This window comes from Pteropus alecto, unplaced genomic scaffold, assembly GCF_000325575.1.
Source record: "Pteropus alecto unplaced genomic scaffold, ASM32557v1 scaffold195, whole genome shotgun sequence".
Taxonomy (NCBI): Eukaryota; Metazoa; Chordata; class Mammalia; order Chiroptera; family Pteropodidae; genus Pteropus; species Pteropus alecto.
This window is the reverse complement of record NW_006438073.1, coordinates 3,608,641-3,623,206: the sequence shown is the minus strand read 5'-3', so window position 1 is coordinate 3,623,206 and position 14,566 is coordinate 3,608,641. Positions and strand designations below refer to the sequence as shown.

The 14,566-nt window shown below is 38.5% G+C and overlaps 1 protein-coding gene across 1 annotated transcript in view; it reads right to left on the bottom strand.

Annotated features, from left to right (window-relative positions):
- Positions 1-14,566, bottom strand: part of SNX9 (sorting nexin 9) — a 53,178-nt gene that overhangs the window by 19,417 nt on the left and 19,195 nt on the right. Inside the window, exons 5-8 of the mRNA XM_006915022.3 lie at positions 13,732-13,882; positions 10,402-10,486; positions 8,237-8,362; positions 7,999-8,116 (exon numbers count right to left, since the gene is read on the bottom strand). Of these exons, the coding sequence (XP_006915084.1) occupies positions 7,999-8,116; positions 8,237-8,362; positions 10,402-10,486; positions 13,732-13,882 (480 nt within the window). The remainder of the gene's footprint in view (positions 1-7,998; positions 8,117-8,236; positions 8,363-10,401; positions 10,487-13,731; positions 13,883-14,566) is intronic.

Genomic DNA, 14,566 nt, shown 5'->3' with positions numbered 1-14,566 from the left:
GGCTGCACACGTATGTAAAGGAGACACGAAATGGCCTTCAAGAAGGTAAAAGCCAGGGCTAACTTTAAAGTGACTTGTGCTTTGAACGTGCTCCCCTACCCACACACAGATCCTCCGGCAGAGGACAGAAGCCTTAATGGCTTGAGGTAGGCTTACCCCCAATCTACACAGGTGCAGGTGAACCCTAGGAAGCCAAACTTAAAAAGAAAAACATAAAAACTGAGCTTCGAGAGAGACGAATTTCAGAGATTTAGCCCAGGCAAACAAAAAAACATGAAGCAGAAACAACCACTTTCAGAGAGAAAAATCAGAATCCAGACTTGCTAACATAATAGTCTCTAAAATGTCCAGTTTTCAACAAAAAATTAAGAGATTGCAAAGAAACAGCAAGGCGTGACCCATGCTGAGAAAAGCAGTCATGAGAGACCATCTGGTAAGTGTCCCCAGATGTTGAATTTAGCAGACAAAAACAAAATGGCAGACAGAACAGCTTCTATCAATAGTCAAAGAACATAAGGAAGCCATGTTTAAAAAATTAAAGAAAAACATGGCAAAGAACCAACAAATAGAGATTCTTAAGAGACAGAAATTAGAATCAAATGAAAACCGTGAAGTTGAAAATACAATGACTAAAATTAAAAATTCACTGTAGAGGGTTTAAAAGCAGATTCAAGATGGAAGAAGAATGAGTAACTGAATCTGAAGATAAATCAAAAGAAGTTATCTAATATGAAGAACAGAGAGGAAAAAAACTAAAGTAAAATGAACAGGGCCTCATCAAATATACCTACAGACTTGTGATGGGAGACCCCAAAGGAGAAGAGAAAGAAGAAAAAAATATTTGAACAAATAATGGGAGAACATTTCCCAAATTTGATAGAAAACTTTAATCTATATTTCCAAGAAACTCAACAAACCCCAACTAGAATAAATAGAATCGAACTGCTGAAACACAAAAACAGTAAGAAAAATCTTGAAAGCAGCAAGAAAAAAGCAATTTATCACATATGGTAGGGTGTACATGCATGTCTATCAGTGTGACCAATGAACAGAATGATTTCTCATCTGACACAATGGAGGGCAGAAGGCAATGGAAAGACATATTCGTCACGCTGAAGGAAAAACTATCTGACATGAATTCTATAACCAGTAAACCTGTATTTCAAAAATAAAGGCAAAATAAAGACATTCCTAGATAAATACAATGTGAGAGAATTCACTGATAGCAGACCTGCATTACAAGAAACATTAAAGGAAGTCCTTCAGGATAAAAACGTGCTACCTCAGGCTAAAAGGAAATTACCCAAATCCATAGGGAGAAAAGAAGAGCACCGAAAATATGTGAGTTAATATAAAAGACTCCACAGATAAATGTTTTCTAACTGCTTCTCCTAACTTCTTTAAAAGACAGTATAAAAAGCAGTAATTATCATACTACACTGATGCATTTATAATATACATAAATATCAATATATGATAATAGCATAAAAAGAGAGAAGGGAATGAAGCTCTACTGCAGAGAGAGATATTTCTATTAATTTACTAGAATAGTAATCCGAAGTGCACTGTGATGTTACAAAAAGATGTATATTATAGCCATACAGACAGCTGGACAACATATCAACCAGCTCAGCCTAACTGACAATATACAGAGAGTGCTCCACCCAGCTGCTGCAGAGTTCACATTCTTTTGAAGCTCACATTGACACTCTCCGGTACAGACCATATGTTAGGCCATAAAAAAAGGTACAATAAACTTAAAAGGATTAAAAATCATAGAAAGTATGCTTACTCGTTGGGCGTTAACAGAATAACATTAGATACCAAACAACAAAAAAAATGTGGCAATGCCCAAATGTTTAAAAATTAAACATATTTCTAAATAATCCACAGGTCAAAGAACTTAAAAGGGAAATTAGAAAATATTTTTAACTGAATGAACATGAAAATGCAAATCAAAATTTGAGACATAGCTAAATCTACAGGAAATTCTGTAACATTTAATGCTTGTAATAGAAAAGAAGAAAAATCTCAGAACAATAAGTTTCCATGTTAAAAAACTAGAAAAAGAGCAAAATCCAAAGCAAACAGATGGAGAGAAATAATACAAGAGTAAAAAATAATGAACTAGATAAAAGAAAAACGAGAGATAAAATCAAGAAAATCAAGAAAATAGAGAGGACACACCAGGACTGAAGGAGTGCCTATCACTACAGACCTTAAAAGAATATGGGAAAACTATGAACAATTCTAAACCCACCCCCAACCACTTATATGAAATAGATCAATTCCTACAAAGACCCAAACTACTGAAGCTCACTGAAGAAGAGACGACCTGACAAGCCCTATGTCTGTTTGGGAAATTCAGACTTAAAAAGCCTTCCCACAAAGGACACTTCAGGTCCAGATTATTTCAGTGGTGAATTCTATCAAACATTCATGGAAGAAATAATATCAATTCTACACAATCTCATCCAGAATATAGAAAAAAAGGGAATACTTCCAAACTTATGAGGCCAGAAATGCCAATACCACAACCAAAGATTAAGTAGACCAATTACCCTCATGACCATTACACGAAATCCGTCAACTAAATATTAGCAAATTGAATATAGTAATATGAAAAAAAAAGAGTGGTACATCATGACCAAGTGAAGTGTATCCCAAGAATGCAAGGCTGGTTCAGTATATTAAGAAAAACCATGTGATTACCGCTATAGATGCACAAAATACATTTAACGAAATTCAGCATCCGTTTATGCAGACAACTTTCAGCAAACTAGGAAAAAAAGGGAAGTCCCTTAACTTGATAAAAGGGCATATACAAAAAACCTCAAGCTAACATCTTATGTGATGGTGAAAGACAACGCTTTCTCCTCTACTGGGAACAAAGCAAAGATGTCTGCTTCCGCTGCTCCTATTCGACTTCACGCTGGAAGTCAGAAACAGAAACAGAAGGCACACGCTGGAGAGGATGAAATAAGGCAGTCTCTAGTTTAGAGGACAAGATGGTCTACACAAAAATCCCCCCAAATCCACAAAAAAGCTCCTGGAACTAGTGAGTTTCGCAAGGTCACAGATACAAGGTCAATACACAAAAATCAACTGTATCATAATGCAACAAACAGCTGAAAAACAAATTAAAAAATAAATAGTACCATTTACAACAGAATCTGATGAAATTCTTACATGTAAACCTAACAGATTTTGTATTCTGAAATATGTGCAGAATATGTGCTGAATCTGTACAATGAAAACTACAAAACACTAATGAAAATCAAATACAATATATTTATGTTCTTGGATTAGAAAACTACATATTAAGATTTCAAATCTACCAAAATTGATCTATAGAATCAATGTCATTCCAATTAAAATCCCACCATGATTGCTTGTGGATATCTACGATTGACTCTTACATTTACATGGAAAAGCAAAAAAGGAGGAGGAAGAGGAGAAGAACCAAAAACAATTTTGAAAAAGAATCAAGTTAAAGGATTCACGTCACCTGATTCACGACTCACTAAAGCGACATTAATTAAGAGGTCATGGTACTGGCAAAAGGACAGACACAGATCAAAACAGAATCCGCACCCAGGAATAAACCCACACAAATGTGGTCAACTGACTTCTGACAAAGGTGCAAAGGAAATTCAACAGAGAAGCAACACTCTTTGTAACAGACAGTATTAGAACCACTGGACATCCATCTGCAAAACATAAACCCCTACCTTGCCACGTCTTATATAAACATGAACTCAAAATGCATTGCAGACCTAAATGTAAAACCTAAAACCACAACGCTTGTAGAAGAAACTATCAATGTGAACTTGGGTTAGGCAAAGAGGTCTTAGTCATGATACCTAAAGCATAATCCATAAAAGAAACAATTGTACTTCATTAAAATTAAAAGCTTTTGTTATGCAAAAGATCTTGTTAACAGAAAAGTCACACCTGGGACAAATTACTTGCAAATCACATTATGTGACAGAAAACTGGTTTCCAGACTACATAAACAATTCTCAAAATTTAACTATAACAAAACCACCTAACAAAAAATGGGCAAAAGAGTTAAACAGACACGTCACCAAAGGAAATATGTGGATGGGAAACAGGTACACGAAAAATGCTCAACACCTTTGGTCATTAGGGAAATGTAAATTAGAACCATAAAGAGATATCACTGCACACCTACTAGACTCGTTAAAGAAAAACAGACACCAGCAAAAGCGGAAGTGAGGATGCAGAGTCCCCGACAGTCTCATCCATGGCTGGTGGGGGCTACGAAATGGTACAGCCACTTTGGATGACAGTCTGGCGATTTCTTAAATATTAAACATATACCCACCATATGACCCCGTCATTCCACTCCTAGGTATTTACTCAAGAGAACTGAAAACTTATGCTCATGTAAAAACTTGCATTTAAATGTTTATAGCAGCTTTACTTAGCATTGCCCCAAACTGGAAACCCAAATGTACTTCATTAAATGAATGGGTAAACAAACTATGATATAGTCATACACTGAAACATTCTCAGCAATAAAAAGAAACAAACTACTGATACACAACAAGATGGATGAATCTCAAATGTGTTCTGCTAAGTGAAAGCCAGACTCAAAAGACTACGCACTACGTGTTTCCATTTATAATGATATTCTAGAAAAGGCAAAATTAGAGAGTCAAAAAATAAATCAATGCTGACATGAGCTAGGACTGCAGGAGGGACTGACTGGAAAAGGGCGGCTCAAGGGACCACTGGGAGGTGATGGGACCTTTTGCATCCTGAATGGAGCGGTCACCAGACTGTAGTGGTGGCTGTCAACGCTTAGAACGTACACCAAAAGGAGTGAATTTACTATACGTAAGTTTAAAAATAAAATTTAAAGAATGCAGCCTGGACTTTCTCTTAGAAATTATGAGTACTAATAAGCATAAGTCTTTTAACAAGAAGACTATTATCGACCTACATATGAAAAATTCATTACCTAAAAAATTGGCACGTGAGCAGCATGATGGGTCTGGACACCTGCTGTACATTAAAGCACTTCAAATTCTGCACTTACTAGTAGAGATTAAGTACTACTTAAGCTTAGGCTGTGCAGAAACAGTCTCATCTGTTGAGATGACCCTCCACCCGCTGGAGAGAAAAGATCCAGTGATCAGCAGGGTTATGCCAAATTCCCCATTAGGGGCAAGTGAATTATATCAAGAGTTCATAACCTTCTCGTTGACTGAAATTAATTAATGATTCTTGTTCCTCCTGAAAATTTTTCTGCCATAGCTGGTTTACTTCCAAAACGACAACTTCAGATGTCATTGTGTGATTGGTCAGATTTTCATACCAGTTTCCAAGGAATTAGAAAAAAGGAAGGAGGAAGGATTTCCATTTTCCTATGTTCAACAAACCTTACTTAGGTTTTCACTAAGAATTGCGAATATACGAGTTTTGCACCCAGGAATAAAACCAGATTGATTTGATATTATTTCACGGAAGAAAAAAAAAAATTGATGAACAAGTAAAAAATGTCAGCTGTAAGTTTTTCAAGGAACGATCAAGTCCACAGAAATGTCGTGACATCATCTACTTGGCATTCCTTTCCCTTTCCTCCGGGGCGTAAGCGAGAGGGGGGTTATATAATAACGATCTTGTGGGCGCCGTGGGCAGGAGGCAAACAAGCGAAGGGAGAAATAAAGCGGCTTCTGTGCTTTTCGGTTTCCTCGGCACACGTCCCAGTCAGTGAATCAAAGCGCAGCTATCTTCAGATGAGGGGCTGTCGCTGTCTGGCTTTTCTAGGACATCCCCCTGACTTCAGGCCTGAGGCTTTTTTTAAACAAACCTTAATGTGGGAACAGAACCATGACTCTATGATGCTTTAAAACAGCACTGAGATATCTGATTTAGAATAAACAATGTATTAAAATCTAAAAGACATAAGAAATCTCCACAGCCCTGAAGTAGCTCATCAATCCATTTATTTAAACACCATGGAGCACATATTGTACCAATCAATTCAAATTGATAAAGAAGAGTATAAAATTCAGGAAATGGACTGAAATTGAAAACAGAGAGAAAGGCAGAACTGAAGTAGTCATGGAAAGAAATCTAAATTTTTTAAAAAGGAAGCTGTGATTTAACACAAGCATAACAGAAAGGAGGAGCAGTGACTATCTGAAGCGGGCACAGGACTAGGGGTGTGGTTACACCTGAGTGGACGGAGGCAGCAATCTCCGCCAGCCTGGCCACCCTCATACAGCTTCCAGGCTGCTCAAGAGTCACCCCCACATGGTGAGGGTGTGTTTATCTGCCTGGCAATGCAGCCCCGCTCTCCATTCTATACGAGAATCTAACTTTTGAAAATTAAAAAAAAAAATCAAAATCAAAACAACTTTTTAGAAACAAGTGTTTCCATTTCCTTAAAAATTTTCAGAGAAACATAAAATGTAAAACAAAGTAAAGTTTTAAAGAGAATGACTTTCTTATCCTAAGGACTACTAATTCTATCTAAAGACTAGTTGGTCCGTATCTCATAATACAAACAGAGCAAGTTCGGGATCAGATTCAAATACTCTTTTTAGCACTACTGAGCAGAGCGTGTTCAAATTCTCTGAACCGAGAAAGCATAAGCGACGTGTCTAGGCACGCACAACACCTGGCACGTAGGAATAAACCTCAGTACAATGCTGAAAGCCGTCTTGAGCTGGCTCTGCTGTCGGCTGGTGAAGATTCTCAGTCCCTCTCTAAACCATTTAGCTCAACTCTTAGCAACTGAGGAGCAAACCCGCTCTGGCCTTCCCTGACCTCTGGAAAGATCCCTTCCTTCCTGGCCTCCATGTCACCTCTCGCTGGGCTCAGGTGAGCCTGTGGACGTCTTCCACTTCTTAGAGGCCTCTCTAGTTCGAACTTTTCAGGCCTTACTCTCTTCAATTCTTTCCCTTCTATAATGACTAGTTTCATTTATCTGAAAATTTTCTAGCTACAAACTTAAACTCTTTCTAATCTTTAGTGAAGCTCAGCTACTTTACAAACTTTTATTCCAAGACAAACATATTGAGTCCTGAGTATTAATATTCCAGGTTCTATACTAGGCTGGAGAGTTAAAAAAAAATCACAGTTCTTAAAACAGACATAGAAACGAATGCGCTCTAGCTGCGTATTTAAAGGGCCCTGATGGCACCCTTGATGGATTATTGACCAGAAAATTTGGGGGAGGTCTAGTGGGGAAACATAACACCTTTAATAAATGAAAAAGAGAGGAAGGTAATAATCAATGATAAATAAAAAAACATTTAAATATAAATAGTCACCTAAATAACTAAGTAGAAAACTTGGGAACTTCCGACATTGACAGTTAGAAGCTCTGTGGCTGCTGCATTTGATGTTTACGTACTTCTAATGAAAACGATGCAGCTGGACTGCATCATGTGTTTATTACATCAGCTGGGTCATGTATTATTTCCACTTTAGGTTATTTGGATCATTTCTATTGGTATCATTTTCACATTTAAAAAAATTCACATATTTCTTTTATAAGAAAGGGTGTAGCAATAAAGACACAATGACTTCAAGATATGTATACAAGAACTCTGACAGAAAATTTTATGAAACATTCTTCTTAGGTGTTTAGGGAACTTCCACGTACATGAACACTGTACACATCTTGCTCCTTGACAGCAGCGATCCCCAACCTTTGTGGCACCAGGGACCGGTGCTCCCATGAGAATCAAATGCCTGATGATCTGAGGCGGAGCTGACGTGGTGATGCTAGTGCTGGGGAGCAGCTGCAAATACAGATGAAGCTTGGCTCTGATCGCCCGCCACTCACCTCCTGCCGTGTAGCCCAGTTCCTAACAGGCCACAGACAGGTACCAGTTTGCAGCATGGGGGTTGGGGACCCCTGCTCTGGAGGATGGAAAATGCCATTACAGATTTACATCAGGATACTCCAACTGGAGTCTTTTTACTTATCATCCTGGGTTCAGTGTCACACACACTCACCTGTGACTTGCTTATCTGGAAGAGAAGGGATTGGAATGGCTGACCCAAACTTAACCAGAAGACGCTCATATAACCAGTCAAAGTGTTTATACCTGTGGTTTACAGATCGATTAGTGTTCTACAAAAGAAGGAAAAGAGGAGAAAAAGTTACCAATGCCAACTACACAAAATGAAGAAAAAAGCCAAGTGTAACTAGTGCTGTAAGCGTGATTCTGCTTTTGGTAACCTGGATACTTACAGTAGGTGTTAACTGATATTCAATGTAGCTCTTCAGCCCATACATTTTGGAGCCTTTCCTGGGATCTGCTACCACACAGTCAAATGTAGAGGTAGGATAAACCCACATCGGGCCATAATCTCCAACCTACACAACGTTCCAGGGAGAGTTAATTTTGTTACATGGAAAAATAGCAAATAAAATTGATGTAAGTCATCAAATGATTCTTTTTAGGCCCAGAAGTCCTTTGGGGGGGTCATTCTTGCTCTTCTTTGAGAAGTTACGTACATGTTCTGTGTTCCTGTTGGGGTTGTATTTGAAGCACACACTCGCCAGGACAAATTCTCCTGCTCTACACATAGGCACTTCAGGCCACGCAGAAGAGATGCCCATTTCCCTCTCCTCTGGGCGTGCTGGGTGGAACAGAATTCTTCTCTCTCTAGTCCAGTTGTCTTAATTATATGTATGAAGGGCTAGTTTTAAAAAATTGTCTTATGTATCATGGGCTGACAGTTTGTGAAATATAAAATTACACCCTTGGATATCTCAGCCATGTCAAATTTTTCTTGAACTTCCTCAACGCTTACTCTAATTTTCTGTGTACCCAGTCCTAATTCTTTTTAAAGGTGGAAGGAGAAAAAAGTAAGGTGGGATATGAAAGTTCAGAGGTCATTAGGGCAGGACGGTGACAGGGGCCCAGAGAATTTTAATAAGGGACTAAAGAAGATCTCTGACAACAAGGTGCTCTGGGTCCCCAAGAGGAAGGCCAGATCCAGAAAATTCTTAAAGCTGCAGAATAGGAATCTTCAAGAGGAGGCTTTGGGGCATTTCCTGCAGTGACAGGGACTAAGCAAAGCAACTCTGATCCACTAGGGCTCAATACCCACAAGTCACATTTTATTAGTGGGGAAGTTTACTGCGCCTTAAATTAAGCAAACAACCAGATCTCTGCTTTCTCTTCGTTTCCTAAAGACGTGATAGCTTCCCTCAGCTTCTTTTCCCACGTAAGAAGCCCACGCAAAGAGGCCTGCCTGTGGGTTACAAGGCCCAGCTCTACCTAAGACTTGTGGGACAATTCAAACAATGGGGGACAAACTCAAATGCTGTTCCACAACCATTACCATGCTTGTGACAAATTCCCCTCTGAGAATCCAAGGGGCAGGGCCAATGGCTCTAAACTGTGTGGAGTTTTAAATTTAATGAAAAGAACAATGATACATGTTTAGAATTTACAAGAAAGTCTGAAGAAAATAAAATTATCTTTAATCTAACCACTCAGAAGTAAGAACCCCAAATTTGCTTTGAGGGAAGAAGGATGAACAGGGATCTTGGTCACAGTCCTTCTCTCTAGAGGTTCCTAGGATTTTAAGCTTTTCAAAGGTGTAGGAACAAGTAATAAAATAAATCCAATATCATCCATGCACTTTTACCAAGTTTCCTAAGACCCAGAGATGCCAGAATAAGAGCAGGTGTTTCCTCACCCTTGTCTGAGTCCATGGTGATTGCACTCAGGTTTCCCCCATCTTAGAGTTACAGGGCTAAGCCAACAGGGTCAGGAGACAGCCACAGTTCTCTTCCAGAATTTCATCTGGGAATATACAGCTATATAGCTCTTACACAGGAAATCTATCGGCATGCTAAATAATAATGAAGTTATTCTAAGGCAGATAGTCTTAATGGCATCCTTAACTCCTAGCTTTTATTTGCTAGCTCCTTATTATTACCTGACAGTTCGTTTACTGGAAGATAGACTAATTATATGAACATAGTGGAAAAGGTACCTTCTTCTGATAATGGGCATGTACTCTGCCAGGGTAGAAACCTAAATATTTGAGTTGGGTTTATTAGCTAAGTAGATAAGGCTGGTAGCAAAACAGCATGTAAATGATACTTCAAGACACCTTAGAGAAGAAAAATTGTTAAAAGAATATATAGTATGGGTGTTGTTGGTTCAATTACTAAGTCTAAAAGGTAAATATAAAGAATATCTAAACAAGATGATAGGCATTACTTTATGGTAATTATCTTTAGTACTCTTAAAATACTAACAAATACTGTCAGTTATTTGGAGCATTAAGTGTGTTTAAAAATACTTTCCAAATGAGTAATAACCCTCTTAGCTTTAAAGCATTATAAAAGAGCTTAATCAGAAACAGCAGCAAAGAAACAAAAACGAATAAACTTACAATGATAGGAATTTTCTCTTTGGGTTTTGCTAGTTGCTTGGCCAACAAATACTGTTCCATCCCAGGTTTTGCAAATCCAGGAAACCTAATCATGAAGACAAATGCTTGTGAGTCAAATCCTTCCTTAAAAGAATTCTATAGCTCTCATCTGCATTTACTTTAAAGCAGTTTTAACCTTGTTCTGTCTTTCAGATGGACTAGACCTAGGAAAGTGTGGTAAATGAAACCTAACATAATCAGATTGTTCAATGGCCAATTAGTCATTTAATCAAGCATTATCTAGTAAGAGAACAGTTTTCTCCAGGAGGTATATTTATGGTACCTATTTGTTTAACTGGATTTGAAACTATCACCCCACGAAGAGTGAAGGGCTCAGAAAAATGTCCTCCAGGTCACAGGAGGAAATGGTAACAAGCTTATGATCTGGAGCTGGCCACAAGGGCAGTGGCCACACACCAGAATTTATGTATCCCAACTATAGAAGCCATAGTGACCCCCCTGCCACCGCTGTTCATGGGCCCTGTGCTGGCTTCCTGAGGCTCTGCCCTCAGAGCCAGTTTATGAAACACAAAGAAAACCAGTCTTTCTAGTAGAGACCTAAAATGTAATGAAATTGGCTACTGCCAGGAATCAAATCTAAATCCAAAGCAAATTTCTAAAATTAGAAAAAAGCTGGAATAAATGTATAGCCATCCGAAGTGCTACTTCTAAAGAAGACAAGATTAATTTGGGTTTTATAATTTTTAAAAAAATAAACAAGAAAAAAAAAAAAACCCTCAGGAAGCAAAATAGCTAAAATAGAAAAAAGAAATGGTATTTCTACAAAATACCAGCTACTTCTGATTTCATTCAGATACCAGGTTAAAGGCCAACGTGATGCTCTCAGAGGCCTGAATCTTCTTCTTCATTCTCGACTGAGTTCCCCGCTTTCCCTTGTCCCCAGACTTCTTTAAAACATGGCTCATACAAGAGAGAATCAAGTGGCGTATAGGAGCCGAATGGCCTTGGGTTTGAATTCCAAATCCAACTCCAACAAAAGCTATGTTACCTTTAGAGCTTCAGTCTCCTTGTGGGAAGAACGGGACCAATATGACCTATCTTTTCAGGTGATAAGGGAATTAAATGAGAAAATTTATGTAAAAAGCCTAGTGTGTACTCCTAAATTAAAAAATTATTTCTCATTATGCCATCTTCTTTTTGAAAGTACTTCCTACAGCCTCAGGTAGTTTTCACTGTGCTTCTTCAACATTCTGAGCATGCCCTTCCCATACAATTTATCACGCTTAACCGCCACTGTCCACGAGGACATTACAGCAGCCCAGAAGTATCTTAGACAGAGCACCTGCATTCCCAGGACCTCGAGGAGTAAGGGGAGCACACTAAATGCCTAATGAATTAATGGACGAGACTGCAAGCTTCTGAGGGCAGAAATCACGTTTCACACTTCTGGTCCTCTTATGGACCGTAGCAAACTCTAGGACTGAATACGCAGTCACTTAATACTCACTGAACAGCAATGCGACTTATTAATTCTTTTGAGTATTATCAAGATGGATTTTATAATGCTCAAGTGTATTAAATTTCTAATCTTTTCTAGTATAAGGTTTATCTTCCATGAATTGCAGAATACAGCTATCATACACAATGAATTAATTTGCTGAAAAACGTTATTAACTTAAAAAATTTTTACAACTGTTATAAATATGAGTAATTTACTCACATTTATAATTTACTGTAATTAAATAAAAATACACAGGAGTTTAAATGGTTCCCAGTACCACAGAGAGAGACACTTCAGCTGTGCAGGTATAAATTAGGACTGCTCTAATTTAGTTTCAACCTGGAATGGAATTTTAGAACAGAAAGAATTCTTAAAGCCAACCCCTTCACTTCAGAGATGAGGAAACCGAGGTTTAGACAGGTGGTCCAACTTTCTCAAGATCACACAGCAAATTAGAGAGCGAGCAAGGAGCAGCGGGAAGCCCAGGAGAGGGGTCAGAGGTCTGGGGCACCAGCCAGAATCTCACTTTCTAGCAACGAAAACTTGGCCGGTCATTTGTCCCACCCAGTCTCTGCTTCCTCATTTGCCAACTGGGGCTAAGAGGCACATTCTATTTAAATGGGTTTTAAATATACTGTTTTCAGGTTTAAGGAACTGAGAGTAATATACATCACTAGGACCATACTGAGAACTTCAAATTTGACTCTAAGAAACAAGATGCAAGTCAATAATAAATGATTAATTTTATTAGATAAGCAATTGAGTATGAAAATACATAATGGAAGAAACTAGACAGAGACGTAGGAAAAGTGTGTAGCTAAAAGATAACTCAAATAATCACTGATGCTATTTAAATATACTAAAAACTTGTAGGACTTATTAAACGTATACATATGTATGTAGATCTAGAACTAGAGCTTGATATCTAGATAGATATATCTAACAGTATGTTTACAATTTTTTCCAGATATGGATTAACATTCCTTAATATCTGCTTTGAATCATGAACTTGGGACACTGAGAAAAAATATTAGTAACTTTAGAAAATAAAACTATTTTAACTATAACTGCTGTAAGAAAGAGTGCCCAAAGATTTTTATGGACGTCATAAATTTTATCTCCTTCAAACTACACTGGTATAAACTAGACTTATCCAGAACTCTCTACCAAGCCATCCATCCTACAATGCTCTGTCCATATTTTCCCTTTCCATATGCTTTCCTGTTAAAGGGTGTTATCTACAAGTACTATTCAAAACTTTTTTTTTTTAACCTAAGTGAAAACAAAGTCCTAAACACATTAGGCACAGCAGTTCAGAGCACGTACTCAGAAGCCTGGAGTCTGGTTTGGAATCCTGACCAGACCACTTACCACCTGTGTGAGCATGGGCACTCACTTAACCTCTCTGGGCTTCAGTTTCTCCCACAGTAAAACAGAGATTGTGTGTACAGCACAGGGAAGCGAGGGCCACATGAGAATGCATGCAAACTGCTTTGCGCAATGCCTGGCAAGACGGTAGGTGACCAAAAAATAGTAAAACATTTAAAAGACAGTTATTTTTGGTTTTCCTGTGACATCAGCAGTGAAACCTTAATATGTCACAGAGTTGATAAAGGTAAAAACAGTGTTTGCGGAATATTAAATTTTACAAATATTTCCCTTTAAAATGAAAAAAAATTTTTAAATAAGCTTCCAAGCTACGATCAAAATAAAAATGACCAAATCACGCCCAAAACGCCATAAATTAGAGAAGAGAAAAATCCCTCTGTACCTTCTGTCTGTTCTACGCAGAGAGGAGTCCACACCCCCCCGACTCCCTTCAAACCTACTTGTTAAGTGGCAGCTTCATGGACGAGGAACCAGCACGGCTGTTCCCACGCGCAGCACCGCCTGCCTCGGCTGACTCTGAGTCCTTAAAGTAGGGGGAAGACGACTTGGGGTCATCCCAGTCTTCATCCCAGTCGTCGTCATCACCAGTTGCTGGTGTGGGCATGGAAGATTGTCAGTAAAGAAAAACAAAATAAAAATGGAATGACTTAATTTTCTGGTAAAAACTACGAAGTGGGTTAACCAATTAAAAAAGGAGAAAAGGGTGGAGTATAATGCAGACTCGAAGAGTACAGGGAATATAGGTCCTGTAGTCGGCTTTAAGGCTTGAACTGTAGATTTTGCCATTTACAGCAGAAGACACGTTAGAAACAACTTAAAGAGGACTGTCAGTCCAAGTAACTTCAGATAAATGCAGACCATAAAAATGCTATGTCGTACTCAAGGAAAGCCTCCTAGAGGCCCGTTCATTGATAAATCTTGCTTTATAAATGTGCAAATAAGCAGATCAATACCCTTTAAGTCAAGATGATTGGGGAGGACAAAGGGATGAAAGGGCTTGGAAAAGGAACTGTGTAACACCAATAATAACAGGTGAGGGAGGGGCAATGACGGGAAAGATGGAAAGAAACGGACTGGGGGATGGAAGAGAAACGGGAAGAGAAAAAAATGAGAGACAAGAAGTAATTAACCAGCATCAGCAGCCTAACATAACCATCATCTGCGTCAGACAAGGTGCTGCCCGCTCTCCCGCTTCCTTTCTCCTCCCCATCTGTGCCTGTCTCCCACCTCTGGTGGTCTGAGGTGAACTTTTGCTATTAGGCAGGAAACTGCCAT